We start from the raw sequence: 26989 nt of genomic DNA on the forward strand, positions 1-26989 counted from the left end.
TCAGGTCTCAATAATAATTCCTGTCACATAAATTAATTAAACCTGAGATGCATATAAGACTGATTACTTTCATTCCTAATTAAATATAATCTGTGAAAACAGAAATGCAAACCGGAGCATATCTTCCATTTCTCTTTACTGTCCTGATAAAATCTCAGAAACAATGCACATTAACTCTTAACTCCTGGCAGTTAACTCTAGAGAACCCGGAGTCTAAACCACTACAGTAAACATGGAAATGTGAACTGCAGAGCTGCTGCACAGAACATCAAAAGCAAATAATCGGTTTATGAATGCTCTTTCTCTGGCTAAAAGACATTTAACTTTCATTAAGGGGGCTGAGCAGTGATGTACATTTAATCATTGTGTGGTTATTATTGTTTTTGTCAGATAGCTGAGGGCTCTGTGCTATATGTAGCTCAGAGAAATTATCAAGTCAAATTTTGACCTTTGACCAGAACACCTTTTAGAGAGTCAGTGCAAGTGCAGATGTCAAACAAATAAAACTTACACTGTGCAATTTAATTTCCTTGCAGGTGGCCAATCGTGCAGGAAATAGAAAGAGGGAAAATGACCGCATTCTACTGTGAAATACTGTGAGAATCTGCATCTCAATGAAATTCTATCAGTAGACTTTTCAATTACTTTAATTTGAATTACTTCTTTGCGATCACCTCCTTCTTCGTAAAATGTTTAACATGATCAGGAGATATTAATGGTGAAACAGAGCACTCAATTACAGGAAAGAGCTTGTTAAGTAACAACTAACAGTGTAATATCACTGGGCCTAAATTCCCTAATTATACACAATAAGATCAGATTTAATAGTTTTCTCAAAGGGTTAAAAAAAAAAAAAAAAAAAAAAAAAAAAAAAAAAAAATAGTTTTCTCAAAAGTTGAGAGTAGGTGTAAACACCGTGCAGGAAGCCACATAGACAGACAGGAAAACAAATCAGATTTGATCAGTATGCAACGATATACTCAACAATATAAATGTGTGCAATATCATTTGTCACAAATAAGACTTTCTGCAAAGAGTGCAGAACTTGTTGGTTCATATTCTTGCTTGTTATAACTATCCCTAAAGCAGCATCACATCAGAATGGTTTTGTATGCAGGAAAAGTAAAGTTCTGTTTGTCAGAGTGAGCACAGTCTGGGAAGCTAAACAGCATCATGCCATTCAGTTTGGCTTGTTCACCAGCTACATGACACTCCAGTAGTTTCAGCCCAAGTACATTTCAGTAAAATTACTGTATATTTTCTGAAGACGAGTGCCCCCACTGGGATTAAAACAGTTTTGCTGACAACGGTGCAGACTGCATCTCTTCCCATAAAGCTGTACCCCACCTTACAACGGCTTTAACTCTACCTCTCATCCCGACTCTCTGCTTTGCGTTACATTTGATCTGCTGCATCATTAAACACAAATCCAAACCAGCTACAGTCTGTTTTACAGAAAGACATCTATGACACCTTGGTGATAAAGCCACATTTGGTAAACAGAGAAGAACACATGGTATAACGCACAAAACACTTAGTGTAACATCTGCTAACACTTTTTGTAATATTTCTATGTATTCTCTCATTGAGACTGTTAAAATTTGTACTGCTCATAGCATTTCTGGTCTCATTTTCTTAGTTTCTGCTGCATTCATATAGTTTTCCCAAGGAGGATATTAAAATGATTTTTCCTTATAATTGAGTTAATAGATCTGTGAAAAAAAAAAATAGCTTTACTCCTGTTTTTGTAAAAAATGTTTTCCAGTGATGTTATGAAGCAATTTGCAATTTGCCAGTTCTATCTTTAAAACTATCTAACAGAAAGAATGCATTTTCATTTAAAGACCTGAATAAATGCTGAATAAAGACAGTTGAATATGTTGAAAAATAAATATTTCTCAAAATGATCCCAATCAAAATCTATTTTTCTCTCTCGGCTCTCACTGTCAACCCTACTTGACTCCTCTCTTGCAAAGCTGCAGCTGGGCTTGAAGATACTCTGTAAAATCATACTTGTGTGCCTCATTCAGTAACTCACAGACTGTATGTCTTGAAGTAAATTGCTCCTGCAGTAGACACGTCTTTAATTTTGCCCAAATTATTTAGGTATTTCAAAGCCACAAACAGGCCACTTGACCACATTTTTACAATCACATTGGTTATTAATAGATCAAAGACCATTAGACCAAAGTCCTATTAATGAGCAGCAGCAAAAGTGTGAATTAATCAAAGTATATAAGCTACATATCAAACTACTTGACAGTCAATGAGAAAAGAAAGAATCAAAAAAATACTTAATCCTACCTGTTCCTCCTCTTTGTATGAGGAGTGTTGCTTCAGCTCCCACAGGGCACTCTTTGAGCAATTCCACCACTCGTCCATGTCCAGCTGCAGCCACTGGCTGCTGATTCACCTCCAGGATCAGGTCTCCCTCTATCACCCCAGATGCTCCCTGTGAGCCTGGCTCTAGCACCTGCACCACAACAACACATCCACCATCACTCTGTCTGATCTGCTGCTGTCTCATTCACATGGCACTTTAGTTGTCTCCTCCATACTCAGCCCTCATCAGTCAACAATTTTTGTTTAGAAGCAAAAATTTTTATAAGTTTCCCCACTTGTGTGCACTAACATGCACATGTGGCCTGACTGACTGCCACAACATAGAGCAGAAAAGCTGGAAGGAAGAATGGCATTATAACCTTAAACTAATATATATTTACATAGCAAATAGTTCTTTACTATATTGATGTTCCAAAAAAACTTATGTCACATTTAACTGGTTACTGAAGCAGCCAATCATATTACTTTGACTTATTTTAACATATTCATGTCTGAATGGAAAGTTCTTGAAACAATGGAAAATGTATTCACTCCAAAAACAGAAGGTTTTCAATCCATTTAAAAGTCTAGTGTGTAGGAAGTAATGTAATCTAGCTGCATAAACTGCAAACTACAACTACATGAATACCTCCCACCTCATGCAATCCTTTCAGGAACAGAGAAAAATATTATTTCAGTATGGTGGATGGTGCGAAGGGGAACCCAGTCCCAGTTGTGTATGAATTGCTCAAACAGGATAAAGAAAAGCCAATGATGCCACACAAAGGAAAAACATAGATATGAATCTTAAATTACATCTCTGCTGGTAGATCACCCAAAATGTTTGACATTTTTATAAGTCTAAACAAATGAAGGAATAACTTGTTGGAAGAAGCCCCCCCCCCCCCCCCCCCCCCCCCCCCCCTTTTTTTTAGATGCTGTAATGTACAAAAACAACAAGGATGAGAAAAATCTGTTTCCTTCAGCCAGAATCTATGCAAGTTTTTTTATTCATTACTTTGTTAGCTGACAGCAAATCCAACACTGGCTGAACTCCATTTGTTCTTATTATGTTAAGTTCTTGTTCTCAGTATCTTTCTACTTATTTGCGTTGACCAAATGAAATTTTCTTTGACCTGCTGTTTTAACTCTGCCTAAAGTTTAATTCAAATTTAAACTCAGCAGCTGAGTTTAGCTGACTGCTGGAGTTTCACTCTTGAAAGAGCACATTTAATTCCTGACACACACAGTAGAGCACGGTTAAAATAATGAGGTCTTTACTGATTTTTGGATTATTCATTGTTCACTGAGCGAACGAAGATTTGACACGTCACCTGTTTAACTCGCTGACCGGTGGGACTATCCGCAATTGTGAACCCAAATCCTTCTGCACCTTTCACCATGGTAACCGTTAGCAGCTCTGCCCCTTGAGCTGTTGCCCCGGCAACACCTGCAGTCCCAGAGGAGCCTATCGATATGTTATCATTATGAGGTGTGAGCGCTGATGCTGAACCAGGTGTGGTGGGCGGCAGTGAGGAGCCGTCCAGATGTGTGTCCCCGGGGTGAGAGGCTCCAGCCTGGGCCAGTGCTTGAGGGGGAAGCTGAGAGCTCAGCGACAGGTATTCCAGGTATGGGTCGTAGCTTCCGCGACCATTCACCACTAGCGGACGGTGTTCCAAGCCAATGGGTGTCAGGGACGCACTTGCTGCTCCACTTGGATCTTCAGGGTCAAAAGGAAGAGGATATCCTCGACAGAGCACAAGAGTCACGCTCTGACCAATCGGTACAGACTGGAAAAGCTTGACAACGTCGGCATGTGTGGTGCCAAGCACGCAGATGTCATTTATGTAGACAATGACATCACCTAAAGAAGAAGATAGGAAGTGGTTTAGTCACACTGGAGCCTGTTTCATGTATTACAGACAACATGATCTGATGTTAGTGGTTCAGTAAAACATACTGTGCTGCAAAATTACAACTTGTCACAGTCTGTTTCCATTAAGTCTCAGTGGTATCAGAACAAGCTGCAGCAACACAGAGGAGGGACACTGTCCCTTTTAAGTGCTAGAGAGAAACATATTATTAGCTTCCTGCTGCTGGTGATCTACAAAAGCATGTGAGAAGAGATAAATATGACAACCATCCACTGCAAACTGGGCCCCACAAACTATTTTTATTCTTGAAAATCTAAAAAATTAAAAAGCATTCTCACATTCACAAGAGGTTTGAGCTTTGGCTCACACTTGATGCACACATGGTGTTTTACCTGCCTCAAAATGCAGTTGTGTATAATGTTATATGATGTTGTGTTTGTTGTCTTCATCAAACCCATGTCCATACTTTCCAGCTTTAGAAAATTTCATGTTCACACTCACTGCATGCCTCTACACACAATGAGGTAAAGCAACTTCACAAATGAAACACTACATACTCTGGTGTAGTTTGAACATGCAGAAAGATACAGATTTGAGCTTTAAAGTGACAAATTTAGCTTCTTCAACTACATTATTTCACACTTTTGGAAACACTGTCACACTACACACAAATGTACACAATATATGTCAAATGCTACAACTACATAAAATCCCTAAGAGCAATGCCGCACAGCTCAAATAGGGCAGCTAATCTGAGCCATGGAGTGTGTGTGTGTGTGTGTGTGTGTGTGTGTGTGTGTGTGTGTGTGTGTGTGTGTGTGTGTGTGTGTGTGTGTGCGTGTGTGAATGTGCATGCCATTGCACATGTGTTAGCAGCTCTGGCAATGTCACAGAGTGGCGAAGAGCAAATTGGAGGGAGAAAAATCAGAACACCAAGCGAGGAAAAGGCTGACAGACCAGGACAGAGGGATGAAGAAAGAAAAACTAGAGAGGGAGAAAGAGCAAGCGGATGAAAACATACTGAGGCTGAAAACAGAGGAGAGGTGTCAGATGACATGGTTAGATAAGGAAGTGTAATAAAGGGTAAGCTAGAGAGACAAAGAGAGAGATGGAGATAAAATAGAGAGAGATAGAATTCAGATAAAAGGGAAACTGATAGGCAGAGAGCGAGACATAAAAGCAGAGAGAGGGAGCTGAAAGGAGGAAAGAAGATTCCCAGCTCAGAAATGGCCTCTAAATGAGCTGTTGAGGCACCAGCCATGCACGAGGCAAGTTCAGAGGAGAGTAAACACGATGTCCCTTCAGCCCACTATGACTTCTGCAGGTATCACCTAATTCAGGTTAGACTTAAATTAATTACTTTTCCCTTTACATTCAATAAAAATAATCCTCTGCAGGACCTCTACTATCAACCTTTAGAGCACTCTGTAGGGATCTATATCTACCATACAAAACAGCAAGCAGTTAACAAACAGCTGATGTTTTGAAGCCTTACTCAAGGACATTACAAATAAAAAGCTGCTGGTTGTTACCTTGATCCCATCTTAACCCGCCCACAGAGTGTCTCTAACCACTAACCAAGCCTCGTGAGAAGATTCAGCTGCTTGTGTGAATGTTAAAATTCAAGGTTTGAGAATTAAAGGCACAGACACAGGTGGGCAATTTTATGATGCAGGTGTAACTGCGTACAACTTATTTTTAAGAATACTGTTAATGCTGCACCTGCAGTGCTGCTTTCAAAGCATAAAATGATCTTTTCATGAACTAGGTGTTATGTGTGATGGTGCAAGTTATGGCCAGTAAAATAGTTTTGTCTCAGTATTGTTAAAAGGATGTTACACAGTGCAGTGAGGAGGACAGAGAGTGAGGAAACTAAAGGGACTCATAAGAAAGACGCCACTTAAAAGTTTTACATTTTATGTGATTCTAGAGACATCAGTACAGTTTGGTTCACCAGAGATGCTAATAAATATAAAATACAGTGCAAAAGCCCTGAGCCACCCCTCATTATTTTTATATTTTGCTTTCGAGAAATAAAACTGTAAAACTTTCTTTCAACTTCCTTTTTAAAGTTATATTGAACAGTATCTCTCAAAGCTTACTAAATGTGTTTAAAGTCTTTTTAAACCTAGTTTTTAGTGTTTCACATCCAGTTTTTCTACCTTGCAAATTTCAGAGGAAAAGGGTTTCTTTTTTTGTTTGTTTGTTTTGGTAAAATCACTTAATATTGGCCTATCAATTATTCAAAGATAAAAGGCATCTAACTAGGGATGATCCGGAGTTGTGTCGACACATAACAGACAACTTAGCAAAGAACCAGATTTTAATATTATCTTTAGGCGTTTTGGTACTTGCAGTCTGTTGCAAAGACAAATATTTTTTTCCCATTTCCTTTATGTGCACTTCTTCATTATCAAAGATGACACAGTTGGACAGGCATATAATAGCATTTTCATATAAATAATGCGTTTCCCAAACAGTTATTAATAAAAAATTTGGCATATCCCAGCAAGGTGTGTAGTGTGTCATTAAAAAGCAGAGGAAGCTAGACAAGTCGAAGACAAAAGAAGAAGTGATGTGCCTAAAAAAAAAAAAAAAAAAAAAACTCCCTACAGCAGACAGTACAGTACTAACAGTATCCGAAAGAAAAAACACCAAAGACCTGGCACAGGACCAAAGAGATGCATCAGGATCTTCAGATGATCCATTGTTTAGTATTCAGTGAAACCTTGGCAGAAATGGTCTCCATGGAAAGGTTTCTGTCAAGAAGCCATTCACAAGGAGGGAAAACTGGGATAAAAGACTAAGGCTAACAGAAATGACTCAAGAACTGGATTTAAAATCAGTGGCAACAGATCTTATGAAGTGATGAATCCTCCCCAGAGCCCAGATTCCAACATACTGAAGTAGTGTGGGATTATCTTAACATCCAAAGAAAAGCTTTGGAACATTCTTTAAAAAAATCAACCTACTCATATGAGATAATAAAGTTTTTAGATTCAGAATATCATTTAATCAATGAAAATAAAAACAGTATGTGGCGATAAATGGAGTTTTTTTTGGACTTGTGTGAGCTAAAACTAAGACGTTATTGCAACCTTTAAAAACCGCCAGCATTAAAATCTGCTTGATATTGACACTGTGCTCAACAAGAAGGTAAAAACTTCTGAAACTAAAACTTGCAAAAACTGCCAGGGGAAGTTGCTTTTATTTGGTTTACCAAGAAGAGAAATTAAGGTCCATCATGCTGAGGTGTCAGAATAATGACAACTGGGCTTAAACATTTCAACAAACACAATTACACTATCAGCAGTGACAGCAGTACAGCTTGCAGTTTGTTTAAACATCAATTTATTTCTAAACCAGTTGGATGGTACACATAATTACCTGTGTCCATTTTCCCATCCTGAGCAGCAGGTCCATCTGGTATAACACTCTTCACTTGCAAGAACTCATCGGGCTCATCGCCTCCTATAATTGTGAAGCCAAATCCCATGTTGCTCTTCTGCAGGGCTGTCGACAGGAAAGTGCCCTTCAGCTGGGTTGGATCCCTCGTAAACAACGGCTTTTCTGTGTTGAGAAAAGGTTTGTCATTTTATGTATTTTTTTTATCTGATCAATACATTTTAAATGTAATTTCTCCTTTAATTGAACGTTTGACATGATCAATGCTGAATGCACCTATTGCACATTTTTCTAAATGCAGAGGCACCAGTGAAGATACGCGTCCCTGATAAGCTGACTCATAGGATGCGTCACACAGATGAAGCAGTGGAGAGTTTGCTGGGCTCATATGTCATCATACGCATGCCTGAATTAACCCACTGGGGGCCTCAGGGTGAGCATGTTCTCTGTTGCTCGAGCTGTGAATGATCTCCATTCAAGCCTATACAGTACACTATGACATCTGCCCCATCCAATACCTGTGAAAGTGCACACTCCATAAGATGGTTTCAGAAAATACTCAGTATGTACAGTTTCTACTAAAGAATACCAAAAATAAACACTTAATTTACCCATGTATTGATGCATTTCATTCATTAAAAAAAGAGAATTGTACCTCTGTATATTGTAGGTAAAGGTAGAGCAGAAAGTCCCTGGCTTTGCATCTGTCTCTGCTGCTCCAGGCGTCTTTTAGCTTCCAGGACTGGATTCTCGAACTGAGTCCTTCGATTGATGTGGCTGGAATACAGTGCGTTATTACAAATTATGGAAAAGGTCCACAGCAATATTACAACCCAACTCAGCATTAGTTTTGACCAGAGTAAAAAACATTTTCTTTATTGAGAAGAAAGGTTGTTAGCTAGTTCTGGATCCTACTGAGAATTAACAGTCCAGCTCTGCCACTTTCAGTCAAACTGAGCTGTCATTTAATATGTTAATGCAGCTTTACCTACTATGCATGTAAAATTGGAGTGGTAGTGGAAGTAAAAACACAAGAAGGTTTAAGCTGATGAACACAAATGTGCAGTAAAGAGTTACAAGAACATATGAATCATTAAATTTGCATATTTGGCTGAAAAACCTCAAAGCAGTTTTAACATAACAGCAGTGTTTTAAAGTAGTGGATTCCCAGTGTGTAAGGTGTAAATTTAGCAATCCATCATAGTATATGACCTTTCCTACAATTGCATGTCAAATATTATGGAAGTTAGAGCAGTAAATTTTGTCCTGACTAAAGGAGATGTAATATTAGATGAAAGTAAAGCATGTTAACTTAAAGTGCTGTTCCTGGAAGCTGCAGCTTAAATGATTTATTTTCAGCAAATGTACTCATGTAAAACATTTAACTGCAGTTTCAGTGTCTTTCGAATAAAAACTGCCAAGCGTGTTTGTAATACAGCCTATTGCTGTAATGTTTCCTCATAGTAGCAATAACACATGAAAAAGAAATGAGAATATTGTCTAATTTAGAACAAACTCTAATGTATATGAGCTTGTTATTACAAAGAACAAATAAGGAGTCCTAACAAATAGCATTCATAATGTATTCTACTGTATTTTATTAAACACTGAATATTTTTAGATTGGTCCTAAAGACAAATATTTGTCATATTTTTCTTGTCTTTCTTACATGACAAACAGACACACATGTGCACACACACTACATCAGCATATACATGCATTTCCTGTTTCATTATAGAGAACTAGAGGGATTCAAGTCAATGGGGTAACTTACTCGACATAGTAGCTGCCATAGATGGGGTCATCTATCTTCTCCCAGCCATACGGCAGCTCTGAGAAGAAGAACCCAGACAAAGAGAATGAATTCAGTTTATGCCGAGAACAGAAGAGAGAAGGTAAACATTAAATTGAACCACTGAGGGGAGACAACATGAATCTTAAGGCTCGCTGCTAGATGCTCCCAAAGTGGCACTTTAATGGACAGGCAACACTTTGATCTGCAGCAGTGGCTTCGTCATGGAGACACAATCAACACAAAGACGTCAATACTAAGACAGAAGCAGGAAAAGAGCCTCCTGTCTTCTCTATTTGTCCTTCTTTTATAGTGCAGACAAATCCTTCATGGCGAAACACCTTTGTCTCTTTCACACACCCACTCGTTTTCACCTGGAATGGTTTCCATGACTGCTGTGTTAACTGTTTCCTCCTCACTCACTTCTGGTCCCTTCCCTCCTCATTTCATCCATCTATTTGCTGATTTATCTTTCCTTTTCTTTCTTCTACAGGAAGTGGGTCAATGCTCTTTTAAAAGTCCTGAACATTCGGTCTCCCACTCCTCATCCACTTCAAAATATCCACTTTTCAACTAAAACAGGAATGTTTCTGATGAGCTATTCATCAACAAATGTTCAGGTAGTATCAATCTTCTGCCTCAAACAGCTAACGGTCTAAATCCTGAAATACAAGAGCATAACTGCATGAATAAACAAAAAAGCAAGCTCGATGTGTCATACAAATTGAAAAAAAAGGACAAACACACTAACAATGAGTCATCAAGAACTTGGTTTGACCCTCGGCTTATTATCAAAACACACTCACAAAAGTACCTACACACTTACACACACAAAGGTGAAAGAAAAACTGGCAACCTTGTTGGTGAGAGAAGGAGCACTGTGAAAGTGTGTGAGACAATGTGGGAATACGGTGTGTGTGAGGATCTGGTGACTGTTACATTTCTTGGGAAGACAGAGATTAGTTGTGATGTTTCTGTTGTGAAAGTTTGACGCTTTGATGTCACAAAGGGGTCTCATTTTAACCTTGCTAGATCAGCATGGTAAAATTGGTTGAACCCAAACCGGCTTCAGAGAAAAGCATTAAGGTGATCGTTTTAAATCTGTAAAAAACAAAAAACAAACAAAAAAAAAACAAACTTAATTTTCACAAATTCTTTTTCTGATGATCCCAAATAGTAAACTCAGACTAAAACATTATTTAAGTATCATCATCATCTCTCAATCAGAGCTAATCTGAGACATTCTAACCAGATTAAAAACGATTGGCTTGCATTGTATAAAAGCTGAATTATCAAATAACCAAACAAAATATCTCATCTTCACAGCTGCTTATTTAAATGTTGATCAAATGGCATTTCCATGTTTGGACATTTCAACTGACAAACTGAACCACAGTAAAATAACATATTTTCAGCACTTACTCCCTTAATTAATCCATCCATCAACCTTGGGAAAATGTTATATGAGAAATCTATGGAGCTGTATGGTATGCCACAAAAGAAGCTTTGCAGTAAAACAAACAACAAGCCTTGCAACAAGTAACCATGGGAACCATGTCAGACTCAATTTCCCAACAAGTCAATTTTGTAGCCAGTACCGAATCCAAAACAGAAAAAAATATCTGCTATATTCTTTAATACCTGAGTTTCTTTTGGAAAATTGAACAGAAAAGTGTTTGTTTCTCAGCCTCTAAAGAAACTATATGAAAAAAAACAACAAAAAAGTTTGAATAATAAACATTTCTAATATTATTTATTTTAACTTGTACATATCTTTATCAATAAATTAACATCATTAAAGCATGCACACATCACTTAATACACATCCAATTTAATCTTAAATCAGAAAAAAGATCATTTAAACTAAATCATTTTAAAGTGATAAACCATGTAAATTTTGACTAATCTCAGGAAAAAAAAGAATATCCTGCTTTTTCAGCTAAAAGAATATTCATAAATAAAAATACTTTGTGCTTCCTGGATTCACCAGTCTTGTCTGAGGTGCTCTCTGGATTTGGATTGGCTCTTTGTGATATCAAATATTCGTGAAGAATTTATATTTGGACATATTCCATGAATATGCATCATAAAATGAACTAAATGACAGTTTGGGCTTAACTAACTTAACTGACTGGGATTAAATTTGCTGACAATAACTATTTGAAAATACCAACTATCTTAAGAGCACTTAATGGAAACATTAGAAAATAACTAAAAGCTTGTCACCATTTCATAGCAATGAAGCAATGTAAGAGATACTATTCCTATCTCTTACACTGTGTTTTCAACACACGCAATGTATTAGCAGTATTGGTGTTTTCAGCAATACCCAGCCCAAAACACCAACAAAATGCTCACTGATAAAAGATGACACGTGTTCTGCCCTATTACTTTTACAAGTATTAGCTCTTCATGATGATAACACAAGAGCTTCATGCCTCCACACTAATGTACCATAATTATATACAGATCTGTGATCCTGATATCAATAATCCGTGTGCATGTGTTAGTGTGTGTCTCTGTGTGTTCTGGCTGCTGAGCATGCTGACTGTGCAGCCAAGGTGACAGAGGTGCATGCCTCAATTATCTCCAGTCTGCATTACCATTTCCTCAATCCGCTTGCACTGCACAGTCATTACCTTGCATGACCCTCCTTATCCTCACTCTAAAAAAGCCAGATGGATTTGTACTTCAAACCACCTTAAATTCCCTTCCACCCTGTCTAAAGAGCGACCTTAAATGTTGGACTAACTTATCCGCTAGTCGCTTGCCCTCCCCTAAAGTGAAAGGGAGACTGTTTCCATGGAAACCAGCAGTGAAAGTCTTTTTTTCTCGCCTGAGCAGAGGGCTCTGTCTTGTCTCTATTTCCTGCTGCTGAAATTCAGAGAGAGAGGGTGTTTTTGTTTTTATACTTTCATATAGTATATTTGTTTATGTGTTGCATATTAACGGGGGAAAATTTTGGTAACTTGTCAGTATGAGTGAAAACATTATTTTTTCTGACACTAAGTGAAATTCTTCCTCATGTGTTGGAGTATAATTTTAGCACTAATGGGCTCATTCTGTGTTCGGGTGCTTGTTTGTGTTACTGGAGTCATTTCTGACATAAAGTCTAATTGTGATTCCTCTGCATGAAATGACTCATATTTCCTCTCACACATCTTCCTGACCAACAAGCAGCCATGAGCCAATATAATGAATACAAGTGACTCAGAAAACATGAAAAAGATTTATGGAGAAAACCAACAATAATAAACTCCATGAAAAACACTTCCTGGTGAGCTGACACTTAAAGTGTCAAAAGTATCCATGAGAATGACAGGATGCAGGTTTTTCGTGCAAAACATTGAGTTGTTACAGAATGAGCTACTTACTTTACCTTTAAATGGTTTTAAAGGGGAGATACGGTATAAGGATATATGTTAGAGAATACATCTGAATAGCAGTTCAAGAACTTAGAAAAAACACAACCCTGGTTCTCTGGCTGGGATCATCTATGTTTGAGAATTCCTAATCAAGAGAACTGCTCAGATTTGTAGCAGCTTTCTACCTTAACACTTCCACATCTGAGTAGAGAAATCCAGTCTTTCCGACTTTATCTCCACCTAACTTTAACTTCTAATCATCTTGCATTCACTCTACCTTTGAAGTAGGAAATTCATAGGAAACCTTTAAGTTGGAAACTCATTAACTATTGCTTTTTGGTAACTATCCTGACTTCATATTGGCATTCTTTAAAATTCTTTAAATCTGAAGAGGGAAACTGAAATTGGTCCATGAACGCAGCACGCTAGCAGAACTTGCCATTACAAAAATAAACCTGTAAAATTTGTAGTTCTAAAATTTAACTTCTAAAACCTTAAATAGCTACTTAAACAATGAATTGTATTTGACCTTTGTATTACCTGGCCGATTGGCCTTTATTTTATCTGTGGTGTGATGTTTGAACTACCTGGGCCATTTTAACACCTTGACTGAGCTGTAATAAGATAATCCTGTCATGTATTTATCCAACTGTTTAGTGTATGTGTGTGCTAGTTTGAGCACTCAAGCTATTTACTGTATGTTCTGTCATATAATAATAATGACTTTCAAAGGTTATTGAGCACTTTCAAACTGCAGACTCCATAGAGGAGAAGGGTGGAGTGGAGTTAAGTGGGGATTTCCACGTCCTAAAACCAGCCGGATAGAATAGAGGTAGAAAAAGGAGTTGTACTGTCACAACTGTTTCATTAGCTTACATTGCTTTTGAAAATTGTAATGTAGTGCTTTATATTTGCTCTTCTGCAGAGATGAACTTCATACGTTTGGGGTTTAGACCCCCTCTGTTTCTACATCAACATGAAACAACTACAGAATGCAGCCATAAAGAGCTAAGTGTTTCAGAGTGCAGATGATGAGATGAGCAGCATCAAAGTACGAAATGAGAAAAATAATGTGTTTTTATAGATTTGATGAGGTAAACTTAATGAGCCAGGTGTGTTAAAGCAGGGAACCATCTAAATCCTGCAGGGCAGTGGACCAACTACATCTCTGATATATACTGTGTCAGCTTTGAGTCAAAAACTATTAGGTTTAGATAGAAAATTAAGCACATATCAAAACACAAGTGAAGAAAAGATGAAAGTAGGAAAATAAATGTCAAAACAGCAGAAAAAACAAAATGTTCTTGACCTAGATATGACTGAGTTCAGGTAACATTTTTTTTAGTGTTCCTGTCCTGTCCTCATGCTAACCTCTGCCAATTACAATTTGTCTTTTCAATCTTTTCAAAAGGAAGTGCTAGCAGGTCATCCTTTTGCTCATCACCCTCACTCCCTCTAATTCCATCATTTCTCATATGTCTCTTCTGGTTAATCTCACTTCTTTCCATATTCTCTCCACTTCTTCCTTGAACAGTGGTAGACTGTTTTCAGATTCAGACGTCAACCTCAATGAGGTCTCCTGCTTGTAAATGACCATAAACAGATTTTCATCCACAGCAGCACTCTAATACGTATTGAGTGCACATCAAAGGCAGATTTAAAACCAACTCTTGCCATCTTTTCAAGCTTGTCTTGCCTCTTCTGTGTGAGGGGATATGGGTTTGTGTTATGCAGCAAAAGACTATCAAAAACATTGTAAGCAAACCAGATCTGTGGTGACAAGACTTTAAACTCCAAGTCAGCCTCAGCATATAGATACAGTACTCCATGATGCATTCAAATGTTGTAGTGAAATATCAACAGAGAGGGATCTTCTCAAATACACCCAAAATGAAGCACGAGAACAAAAGAGGATTGGGAAGCTGAGAAAGGAAAGGGAATATTGAATGAGGATATGAAATGCCAAAGAAAAGTGAAGCAAAAAGAGCAGACATGTATAAGATAGAAGCAACGGTAAAAAAATAAGAGGAAAGAAGAACACCGGCGTCTGATGAAAGTATGCCTGAACATTAGTCTACTGCCTGCCTGAGGCTGTAAGACTGAGAAATTCTCCAGGCAGAGGGACAGTGAGAAGCAGCACCACCTCTTCCTGATGTTCCCTGCCCAATCTGATAATTTTATCTAATCTTTCATATTCTGATGTCCTTTCTTACATGCATATTTCATCATTAAAAAATGCTACATGTTCATTAATGTAGGCAATAATGAAAAAGTGTCTTTAAATTGTCACATGTTGCACAGGTGATGATAATGTACACATCAGAGAAGCAGCAGGATGGCAAATAACCACTAGAAGAGCTCTGGGACATCAGTGTGATAGTAAAAATCAAATAAATAAATAAATAAGAGGACGATTGATGTAAAAAAAAGACTGCCTGTTGGATTAAGCTTCAAAATATCCCTATGTCACCCTTGTGGTTGCAGAGCTGTTTTAACTAAAGAACATTTCCTGTCATCTCAAGCTGTTTTTCTGGAAGACATGAATTCAAAGGTGTTATGAGAGGATATGATGTGTCATCCTGGGCCTTCACAAACATATTGCTACCAGACTTTGATTCAAAATCCTCTGCCAACAGTGGATGCTCAGAGCATTAAGTTCCTTTAATGACTGCATCCCCAAAGAGAGAAACACAGACACCAAAAGGGAAGAAAAACAAATCAGCTACATACAAAATAAATAAAGTTATCACTTAGCCATTCTGCTCATTCATGACATAACTTCTGAAGCATCGCTCTTCAGCCAAAAACTGTTTTAGAGTGTAAAATGATCGCCCAAGGCTCCACTTAGCAAATGATTTCTGTCCACTCTGCTTCAAAAGCCCAAATAACCATGACAGTACAAGCAAACTTTGGGTGCTTACTTACGATAAAATGTTAGTGGAGCACTATTAATCAGGAAAGGTCACATAGAGATTAGAAACTTCCGAAGAGAAGATAAATGATAACATTTATAATATCATCATTTCCAGTTCTCATCTCTTTTCCATCTATACAAAAACACATAAAAAACCCGAACATATAATGAAACATATAAAACATATTTATATATATCTTCTCTTGGAATGAGCTTTATAAAAGATTTTTAGTGCTGCAGTGACCTAAAACCAAAAGACAAAATTACATAAAAAAAAAAACTGTATATGTGCCTGAACGTAAAAAGAAAAAAATGAACAAAGATTATCTCCTTTGCTATATGATTATATGTCAGTCAGCATAAAACAGATATTGTTCGTAACTTTGTTTTATATACTTATCCGTCAAAGAGCGGAGTTTAATCCTGATTTTATATTGTCTGTTCCAGATGTAAGAAACTACAAAAATTGCAATAAAATTCTGCAGAGAAACTCATGAAAACCCATTATAATCGAAAGTGTAATTTAAGAAAGCTAAAGCTCTAAAACCTGAGGGTTAAAGCTAAGTTAAAGCTATCCACTAAGTGGTTTTATAGCTTGACTCTAAAGAAACTAAATGTATAGAATAAAAAACATTTGAGAAGTAAATTACTAACTTTACTGACTTTGTCCTAGTTGATCCATTATAAACATGGTAAACTGTACTTGCATTGTGTGTGTGCTGAAGATAGCAAAAAAAACCATCATATCAGCATCAATATTGTAATATGTCAAAATGAAACACTTACAGAGCAGCTCACAGATTTCAAGTATGAAAGAACAACATTTCTCATTTTAAGTGATGAACCTGATTGGTACACAGGTTATACAGACTGGAAAGCTAAGATTCTTCAGATTTGAATAATGTATTCCAGGCTACAATCAACTGTAGATTCAGTAAAACACTTATTTCTGACCAGTTGCCAGTGTAATTTATCTTTGAAGTCATACTTTACTTGGGGGAGTGGGGGGCGGGGGCGGGGTGGGGGGGGTGGGGGCCTGGCTCGTGTCTCCTCGCCTCCTGGCTGGGGCTGTCCCCCCGCGGCGTGGGGTGGCGGGAGGATGGTGGTGGGGGGATGGTGTTTGTGTGTGTGTGTGTTGGGGGGGGGGGGGGGTGGTGTGTGGGTGGGAGAGTGGTGTGGGTGTGGGGGGATGGGTGGTGGAGGGATGGTGTGTGGGAGGGTGGGGTGTGTGGAGGTGGATGCGTGGTGTGTGGGAGGGGGGGTGGTGTGGGTGTGGGAGGATGAATGGTGGAGGGATGATGTATGTGTGGGAGGATGGGGTATGTGTGGGAGAATGTATGGTGCAGGGATGGGGAAGTGTGTGGGAGGATGGATGGTGGAAGGATGGTGTGTGTGCGGGAGGATGGATGGTGTATGGGAGGGAGGATGGTGTGTGTGTGGGGGAGTGGTGTATGTTTGGGAGAGTGGGTGATGGAGGGGTGGTGTGTGTGTGTGGGAGGATGGGGTAGGATGTCCCTGCGCTCCTGGGCCCGGGCCCTCTGCCCCGTCTGTCCCGGGCGGCCGGTGCCCGGGGGGGTCGGGGACTGCTGGCCTCGGCCCGCCGGGGCCGGTGCCCTGTGTCCGCGGGGCGGCTCCTGCTGGGGTCTCCTGCTGCTGCCTTCCTGGGCGGGCGAGTGGTCGTCTCTGTGGACCGGTCGGGATCTGTTGCCTGCGGGGGGGCTGGTGGCCTGGGTCTCGGGACCGCTGGCCTGACTCTGGCCTCTGTTCAAGTGAGGTGGCATCTGCATGATCACTCTGCATGGTCACTCCTTCCTGAACGTCTCCACACAGTCTTTGCGTCGCCGTGTGGCCGAGTTCTCCAACACATCCACACAGGTTTCTCTGCGCGTGTTCTTGAATATAGCAGTTTCACTTATATCTATTATCATATTTTTTTTTTCCTTTTTTTTTTTTTTTTTATTTCTGTTCTTATTATTATTATTACTCTTACTCTTATTATTATTATTGTTACTATTACCAACTAGCTGTGTAATGACCTACTGGCTAGGATGATCTTAGCTATATATGTTGTAAGTAGTATGGATTACATGGTCTTCTGTATGATGTTTCAAGTCCCCACCCGCACTCCCCACACCCTTTCTGTCCCTCTCTCTCCCCTCCCTCTTCTCTCTACTTTCTTGTCTCTCTCTCTCTCTCTGTCCCCTCCGGTCGAGTCCAGCATTAAGAGTCTGATTTAATAAAGTTTTTCATGTCATCAAGAGGGACTTTATACATGTAGTATAAATCCCTGCTTGATAGAGTAAAATTGCCCAGCATCAGACGGCAGCCAGACAATCATTCTGTTTGCAACGATGCTGGACAAGACAGGTTCAAAAAAAAAAAAAAAAAAAAAAAAAAAAAAAAAAAAAAAAAGAAGTCATACTTTACTCCAGCAGCAGATACTGCAACAAAAACGGTTCTGTTACATCAGCAGTAAAATAGTTGATTTTAAGGGATAAATCTATGTGACAAATGTGTCTATAAATACCTTATTACCAAGATTCAAATCTCCTAGAATACACTTTTCTACAGAAGCTGAGAGCGGCCGGGCTCACTTGTTTTTCTACACTGTTTTCTTGTAATAAAGGGAGCCCCTCCAAGCGCTCCTTCATACTTTGGATGCAGCAGTCTGTCTCTGAAGGAACTCTGCTGGGTTGTCAGTGTTCGGGAGGCGTGTGGGAAGGTGGGGAGGGGGACACCTCAACTGGTGAGTCTAAGGGGCATCCCAGTACAGAGCTTTTCTGTGCTGGGATGCCTCAGTACAGTCAAGCCAGCAATGGATCAAGCAACATCTATCACTGTTCAATACATCCGATTTTACTTCTATCAAGTTTGACAAAGGATGAAATTGCGATGTGTCTGACTATTAAGTTTTACCATCAATCACTCACAGAATTACACAAATACGCCATGACTTTCCTCCCAAGCTGTCCTGGGGTCTATTTTAATAAATAAAATCAGTTTTAACACAGTAACTAGAGCCCAACTTAATCCTCTCGTTAACTCGAGAAAACAAAACAAACTTCGTTTCCTCAAGATAATGAGGTAAATTATCCCGTTTTCATGAGAAAACGGCTCTCATTACCTCTATTTCTGCACTTTTCCTGTTAGAATATATCACTGAAGTTGTTTGATTTGTAAGAAATATAACTGCATGCTCTGTATGCGCTCAGTAAATCAAAGTGAAATGGAAGAGGCAAAAAGAAGCAATGCCTGTCATGTAGAAATATTTGGGTGTTAAACAAAATTACATACTTGTGCAAAACCACATCTTAAAATGTCATCCAAGGCAACAGAAAAGGGGGGGTTAGTTCTTTCTAAATAGATATATTTAAGTCTATCCTTTACTTTCATGTAATTGTATATGTTTTTTTATTGGTGAAAAAACATACGTCACTCTCCAGTTTAACACAGTGACTGAATCACTCAGCAAACCACTTAGTATACCAGTCCTGCTTGTAAACATATACATTTTTCATTGTTGTTAAATTAACTAGTTTCTAGTGTCCTAGAAGACACTAACAACAGAATACAATGTTAGTGAGAGAGGCTGCATACTCTTGATGGTGGACAACAGAGATTTCTAAAATGTGTGTACATCTATCAGGACATATCTAAAAGACGTTGGTCATTTTTTTTTTTTTTTTTTTTTTTTGGAGTGACAAAAGTTTAGTGTGTATTTTTGTGTATGTGTGTGTGAGAGAGTGAGAGTCAGTGTGTGCAGACCTGTGAATGGCGTTATTAGAATTCATGTCACAGTCTGGCCCTTTCTGGGCAAAGGAAGAGAAGGACAGATGGAGACTGAAGGTGGAGGAGAAAAAGAAATAGGGAGGAGAAAATTGAAAGAGGAGGCTTGAAAGTTGAGAGGGAGAAAGATGTGAGGTAAAGGAGTGCAGAGAGCAATATTTGAAGAGAAGGAATGCAGAGAAGAGGTAATGAAGGTATTGATTCAGATTTCAGTCTGGTGCATCACATCACCATCTAATTCGGTGACCGAGGGGGTGTGACAAGACTGTTATGTTACTGTTATGTATCTGATTATAGTGAAGCACCTCTCTGATAATAATAATAATAATAATGGATTAGATTTATATAGTGCTTTATCAAGGCACCCAAAGCGCTTTACACTGTGTATCCATTATTCATTCACACACAGATGGTGGAAGCTGTCATGCAAGAACCATGACCCATCAGGATCAATTAGGGGTTCGGTGTCTTGCTCAGGAACACCTCGACATGAGCTCTCTGGCTGGGGATTGAACCGGCAACCCTTGGGCTGCAGGACGAACACTCTCCCGCACCGCCTCTACTGACATATGCACAGGAAAGTAGTATTCTTAAATTATTTCCTAAAACTCTGGGAGCTCAGTTCAGATCTTTTGTCTTCATTCCTGTGTTTCCCAGAATGAAACTGCTTTGAAACTAAACTAAGATAAAGATGTGCACTGGTCTGAAGGTCTGAAAAAAAAACCCAAACAAAACAAAATAGGTAAGCTAGGATCAGATAATTTCTCTTTTAGGTTTTTACATGGTCCTCCTTTTCACAAAATACTATATTTTCAAGCAACTCACACTGAAATTACTCAATTAATGTAGAAGCTTAAATTTTGGTTCATTACCTTACTCCTTGCAGAAAGGTTCTCAAAATAGACCACTAACAGGATGACATTGCCATTGTAATGTCAGATTGTTTGAGGTCTTCTTTCTGTTTTTGAAACTACATGTAATGTAATGTAATGCATCTGACTGAGAATCTGAGAACAACAGGCCTGTGCACGTCCATTGAGAGGCGTCTGCTGCACTCAGGTGTCACTCAAAGCTGTCTGCTTTAATAACGCTCAACTTTAAACCTTGAAATGATTCAGAAGACTCAAGTTATATAAAATGATCACACCATGACAAATGGGGAAAATAATATCAGGCTATATACATGTTTATTTCTGCCACTTCAGCATGGAGTTAGTACAGTGTGACTGCTGTTGAAGGCAGCATCAAGCAGCCATATGAGGTGCTGCAGTTTTTGGAACTATTTCTTTTGTTTATTTCAATAACTCCCAGGTCAATATATATATATATATAAAGATTCATGTTTGCACTAGAAAAAATAAAATTGGACTTTAAAATGAGAGATACATGTAGGTGGGGGGGGGGGGGGGGGAAATAACACCTTGTCTTTTAATGAGCTATGCTGATAAGACAAACATCGACTGACTCTTATCTTTGCAAAAAGCAAACTTAGTTTTATTCTGACAGATAAAATTAGTAGACCTGGGTTATTTTGGAGCTTTACATACCATTGATATTTTTAATTTTTTTTATTTTAAATACAGTACAACACATTCAGGATGCAAACAGCCAATGGTCTGCAAACAGCTAATGCCTGCAACTTTAGGGTATTGCTTCTTTTTATTCATGAGTTTGTTTTGCATACGTTGATATGCACGTTATATAATAGAGGGTAGAGGGACCATTCTCTATTTGGTACTTAGACTCACTCCTCACAAACTCACAGCATAATCTATCCTGGCTGGTTCATGAGTCTCAAACAAACCACCAACCAGGGATAAATGTCCCTCTTTTAAATGATGTCACGAGGTACTAAAGGAAATGTAAAGTTTTTTTTAACCTAAGCCAAGTTCTTTCTTGTACTTGATTATAAATAAACTGAAATTCTACAAAATTCTTTCCACTGAAAGAAAGTGTTTGTGTCAATCAATAATTTAGATCCAAAATAAAGTAAAATTAGAGCCTAGCTACAGAGTAAAGGACTTATTTTGAGTTAAATAAAATCTAATCCAGAATCTGAACAACATATTGCTTTCTCATATGTCCATGTGTGGGATTTATGTGCCCACATAATTTAAACTATTGCTGCTGTATTCCCAGTCATTTACTTTTTATGCAAGGCCTTGTAAAGAGGCAAACAATCTTACATGCACTGGAGATACCTTCTGCACTTGAAGTACAAACGACTCAACAGATTCATATTCAAGTCAGAATGTTGTGACAGTCTTTGGTTATGTTTTTATAAATCATCATAAAGTTTCTAAAACAGTGTTTGCTTGTCTGAACTTGTAAAATAATCTTTTGATCACTTCATGAACTCCTGCTGATAAGAACATTTCATTTCCACCTCATAAAAATGTCTTGGCTGACAATGTCTGAGCAGATGCTTGTTGTCTAAGTTGACTTTTCCTCTGTTTTACTTTTCTTAACTTGGTAAAGTTCTCCCCTGAGCTCACACACAACCATTAAGTCCTCTTCTAATTTCCATTCATTTATGGACATTTGGTCATGAAGAGTTAAAAAAAAAGAAAAAGAAAAGGCATTTGCATTCCTTTTTGGGTATCTGTCAAAACCATTTTGGACTACTGATCACGTCCCAATAACCCCCCCCCCCCAAAAAAAGACTATTTGTCTGGTTCATTCAATCTGAATTTTAAATGTGAGCGACTCTCACAAAACCTGTGGTGAACTGTTGGACCAGAGCACACATCAAACAGAGTATTTTCAAGATCTTTTCCTCAAGGTAGAAACAGCAGGAAATGAAGAGACAACACACTCCGACAAATGCCCAAAGACAAATTTAACTCACACAAATACAAACTAAAGCTTTCAAGACAACAAACAGGTTGTTCAGACTCACCATCTTCCCTGCATTCCTCTGGTGGCTTTGCTTTCTTTGCTAGCCGAGGATCGAGCCATGACGTAGTTTTGGTGTTGTGACTAGAAAAGAAAGAGGAGACGTGTAGATGAAGGAGGAAAGGTGCAAGCTGAGGTCAGACAGAGACTGACAGAGAGAATAAAAGAAAGAGACAGTGCAAAATAACACTAATGGCCTGTATGTGTGCATATTTGGATGTGGACAAGGGCCAACAGCAACATGGGGATTTCTGAGGTAAATTAAATGGTCATTAATCCACTAATTAGCCATTCATTAGTAAAGGTGAGAGGAAGGGTCAAAAGTTTGGATTTGTGGAGAGCGTATCCTGTCTGATTAGCAGCTCGAAGTCACATCAGTTGTTCAACAGAAAGGCCAGAACTATATAGTCCACATACAGCCTTATTTCAACCACTTTTTTTTTGTAGTGGACTGATGTTAGACTTGTTTTTAAACATTCATTTTAGGTATAAAATACTTACCCTATCTAAAACCTAAAATTATGAAATAATACACTTAGTTTGTTTACATCAGTGGTTCTCAAACTGGGGGGCATGGTAACATGATAGAGGGGGCGCATGGATTGAGAAAATGTAGCACACAAACTAATGTTTTGACAACTTGGGCCCTTGGAAACACTCTGGTCCACACTCCAAACCACATGGTGGCAGTAATGTACCAATTCATGTTTGCCAACTGGTGAAGAAGAAGAAGAAGAAGAAGGAGAGAGAGAGAGAGAGAGAGAGAGAGAGAGAGAGAGAGAGAGAGAGAGAGAGAGACAGAGAGAGAGAGAGAGAGATCAGGGTTTACTGAAGGCATCGAAGGGAGAAAAGAAAGAGAGCTATAAAGAAACTGGTAAGTGGAATGAAAGAGGGCAGATATCTTGCTCTTGGTTTAACAGTAAATGTGTTTCTTATGGGTTTCGTATTACATCTTTCTCACGTTTGTAATGTTATGAGTATGGTAAGTTACATAGTTTTATATAAATGTGTAGATATGTGTAAGTGTATATATATATATATATATACTTGTATAAGGGTGGGGGGCTGGGAATGTTTATGGGGTAATGTTTGAGAACCACTTGTTTACATAAAAAGTTAAGCTGAGATCAGCAAACTTTACACATAACATGTTGTAGCACAACGTAATTTTTCTAGGACTAAGTCTCTTGTCACAGGATAAAAGCAAATCAGAATCAAATTATTTGTTCAGTGTGTTTGACTTCACCATTATTTCAGTTTACCCATTACATCACAGACCAAAAATACTGACTGGCTACAGGAGTGAATTAAACAGTTTTTCATGAGTATTGCATGCTAAAATATTTATTTATTTAAGCGCATGTCATTTGTTTAAATTAACGTAAGCAAATGACATGTACATGATCAGTAATGGTTATTTTGTGTTTAATGGACTCTTTAGTTACTTCTGGGTCAAACCCCAGCAGGGGAACACATGCAGAGAATTTTTTCTTCTAGTGTCTCAGAGAATACATTTAGATGACATCAAAAAAGCTTAAAAAAAAACACAAAACAAAACAAAACAAAACAAAACAAACAAACAAACAAAAAAGACTTTAAAAATGTACCATGTTAGTCTGACCAAAACCGAAGCTTTCAAAGCCAGTGTAAATCATCCAGACAATGCAATTGGATGTCTGTATAACTTACATGTTTGATAATCTCTCATGAAGAAAATCAGAAGAGGCAGAATATCTAGAACATTTTTTCTCCCACAGTCTGCACCACTGTGTTATTGGACACACTTAAGCCAATAACTCAATTCCTTGTGTACATGTATACCGCAACAAGGACAAGTGCTCTGGCTAAGCTATAAGTGTAGTTCAGCTCAGCTGTGCAAGTAAATGCATTGAGTATCTGGGTATGTTCATCCAACTGAGATATTCAGTTTACAGAGATTTCGGTTGGGCTATCATGTTAAAAGTCTGGTTTTAGTCAGACTAATACACAAATTTAATTCTATGCAACATAATATCATGTAATGCTCAGACAATTTTTCAAGATGTTAATATTTAGAAATAAATATCCCATACTCTATGAAGTAAACCTCTCCCTTTTCAGTGTAAGCCATCTCCCAGTTGTCAGGCAGAGGACCCAGCTCTTCCTCATCTGTGTCAGGGACTTTTGTGGGTGATTTGGAGGGAGATTTTGGGGTCTCCTCCCCTTCAATTGGAGGCTCAGCAGATGCTGGGTCCTGGCTGGATCCTTCAACAGCAACCTCCCCAGAGGCATCTGTGCTTTTGTCCTCATGTTCACTGGACTCTGTGGACCACACAAACACACAGTTAGTTATTCTCACATGCGCTTTATACACACACATGCAGAACTGAATGCACACTACACATACATGATGAGTCAGAGTCGAGCCACCGCACAGCTATGAACCCCCAGGAGACAGAACAAGCGAGGAAGTGTGGAGGGGGATGGAGTCTAAGGACAGTCAGCATGAGCAGAAAACAACATAGGAATGTCAGAAATTGAGAAACAGGGAAAGACAGAGACTATGGGGGTCAGAGAATAAGTCAGAAACACAAGTAGATGTTTTTGAAGGGGGGAGAAAAGCTGGTGGCACCAAACACAGTGGATGGGGAGCACGTGATTGAAGGTTGAAATGCCAAGCTGCATCATCCTTTAAAATTCCTGTGTGTAATTTTAAAAGAGGTACAACAAACACACACATGCACATATAAAAGTCCTATTATTTAATCTGAGGTGCTTCTTTTCCAGCCATTCTTAGAGCTCACTTCTTAATCCAGACTAAATCCTGCCGACCTAGTCACCAGAGCTAGTCCTACAGCGACTCTTTACCAGGTATAATAAAGAACATACCTTATATGGGCAACTTCTTTTAATCAAATAGCACAGAACATTATCAATTCACAGTGATTTTAAGTTTTATGGAGTAAAACAAAATGAGTTGGGAATTACTGTATTTTTAGTCAACTTCAGGTTAAAAAAAGCAAATGTAAAGCAGTAGCAATAAAGTGGAAATAATATGATATAGATTAAAAACAGGCTACAATATGACAGATGGAGGAAGCAAAAAGAAGAGATGGTAGCAGAGCCAGGACCACAGGGACAAAGAAAAATCAAGAGGTCAGGAGGAAGAGGATGGAGGAAGAGAGAGAAGAGTGTTGGGATATTAATAGCAACAAGGACAAAGGCCAGTGGCAGAAAGACAGCAGGAGAGACAAAGAAATGAGAGGACAAAAAGACAGGAGCTACAGACTTTATGAGACTATAGCCAGTGTATATATAGTGGAGACATTAAGGTGCCCTTGTGCTTCCTGTTACATAAGGTTTCTGTGATTCTGTGTAGTTTACACTCAGCTGTAATAACTGCTCAGGGTTCAGTTTGTTGTAGCTGCTGAATGAGCTGCAGACTTGAAACTAGATGTCAGAAGAGAGGAGACTTAGGGGACAATAAGAATGATCGGTAACAACTGCAATAACATCTAGCTTGTTTCTCAGGTTTGACTCAGTCATACCTCTGAAACGGCAATAAAAACAGTCCAAGACTAAACATCATGCTATAAAATGTCTTCATGATCACAGCTCTTGTAAAACAGAGCACAGTTGCAGCTGTAAGATGAAAACTGTGGTATAAAAACATAAAAACAGGAAATTTATGTTTTTATCCTACAGTACCTGGTGTGATTGCCACCCCGTTGCCATTGACAACTGGGCTCTCCTCTTCCTCCTCCTCAGGCGGCTCCAGACTGGCGCGCTGCTCCATGTTACTAACTGACTGGTTCCTCTTTCTCTTGCCCTGGGCGCTGGGCCGGGCTCCTGGAAGCAAAGCCTCACTCACATTCAGAGGAGGGGCTGCCGGGGACGGCTCCGCTGGAGGTTTTGGTGTGCCGTAGAAGTTATCTGAGGGGAGAGAAGCAAAACAGCCTTTGCGTTAGAAGCCACTTGGATGAATGGAAAGAGATCTCAGGTGATGTAACACAGTGTCTGACTGGCTGCCGGACGCTGGTCCATTTACCACTTCTGTCCTCACTTGGGTATGCACAGCTGCTGGTTTGTCAGCAGCTGTAAAATGACTGGACAGTGTGGACTACAGGAAAAAAGTTAGAAAGCAGCCCCAGCAGAACACCGTGAGGGATGTGTGGTCAGGAATGAAAAAGATCACTGGCTTCAAGTTAAAGGGGGATCAGACCAATGCAAGTCTGGACAGAGCTAATCAGCAGAACAAGTTCTTCAATAGGTTCAGTTCACCGCCTGCATCCAGCCTAATAGACCACATACACCCTCCACGAGCCCACAGCTTTCTGGTCACACCTCCACTCTGTCACCCTTCAGCTCAGTCATGGACATTAACACAGACTCATCTCCCTCCACGTCAGAATATACTGAGACCTCCACTGCCTCCACCTCTAGCCTGTCTGTCTCCTGCAGTCAGGTGAAGAAGCAGCTTTAGAAACTGAACCGGAACAAGGCTGCAGGTCCAGATAGTGTCAGCCCAAGAGTTCTGAAAATCTGTTCAGAACAACTATGCTGGATTGTTTGGCACCTTTTCAACACCAGCCTGAGTCAGAAAAGAGTTCCAGTGCTGTGGAAAACATCCTGGCTCATTCCAGTACCTAAAAAATTC

At 39.1% G+C, this 26989-nt stretch overlaps 1 protein-coding gene across 7 annotated transcripts in view; it reads right to left on the reverse strand.

Annotated features, from left to right (window-relative positions):
- Positions 1-26989, reverse strand: part of LOC121647434 (membrane-associated guanylate kinase, WW and PDZ domain-containing protein 2-like) — a 100896-nt gene that overhangs the window by 14435 nt on the left and 59472 nt on the right. For all 7 annotated transcript variants that reach the window (XM_041996842.1, XM_041996843.1, XM_041996844.1 and 4 more), the window contains 8 exons: positions 26041-26265; positions 24426-24654; positions 22358-22437; positions 9376-9433; positions 8257-8378; positions 7584-7766; positions 3657-4186; positions 2305-2473 (listed from right to left, as the gene is read on the reverse strand). In XM_041996842.1, the coding sequence (XP_041852776.1) occupies positions 2305-2473; positions 3657-4186; positions 7584-7766; positions 8257-8378; positions 9376-9433; positions 22358-22437; positions 24426-24654; positions 26041-26265 (1596 nt within the window). The remainder of the gene's footprint in view (positions 1-2304; positions 2474-3656; positions 4187-7583; positions 7767-8256; positions 8379-9375; positions 9434-22357; positions 22438-24425; positions 24655-26040; positions 26266-26989) is intronic.

This window comes from Melanotaenia boesemani, chromosome 10 (genome assembly GCF_017639745.1).
Source record: "Melanotaenia boesemani isolate fMelBoe1 chromosome 10, fMelBoe1.pri, whole genome shotgun sequence".
NCBI lineage: Eukaryota > Metazoa > Chordata > Actinopteri > Atheriniformes > Melanotaeniidae > Melanotaenia > Melanotaenia boesemani.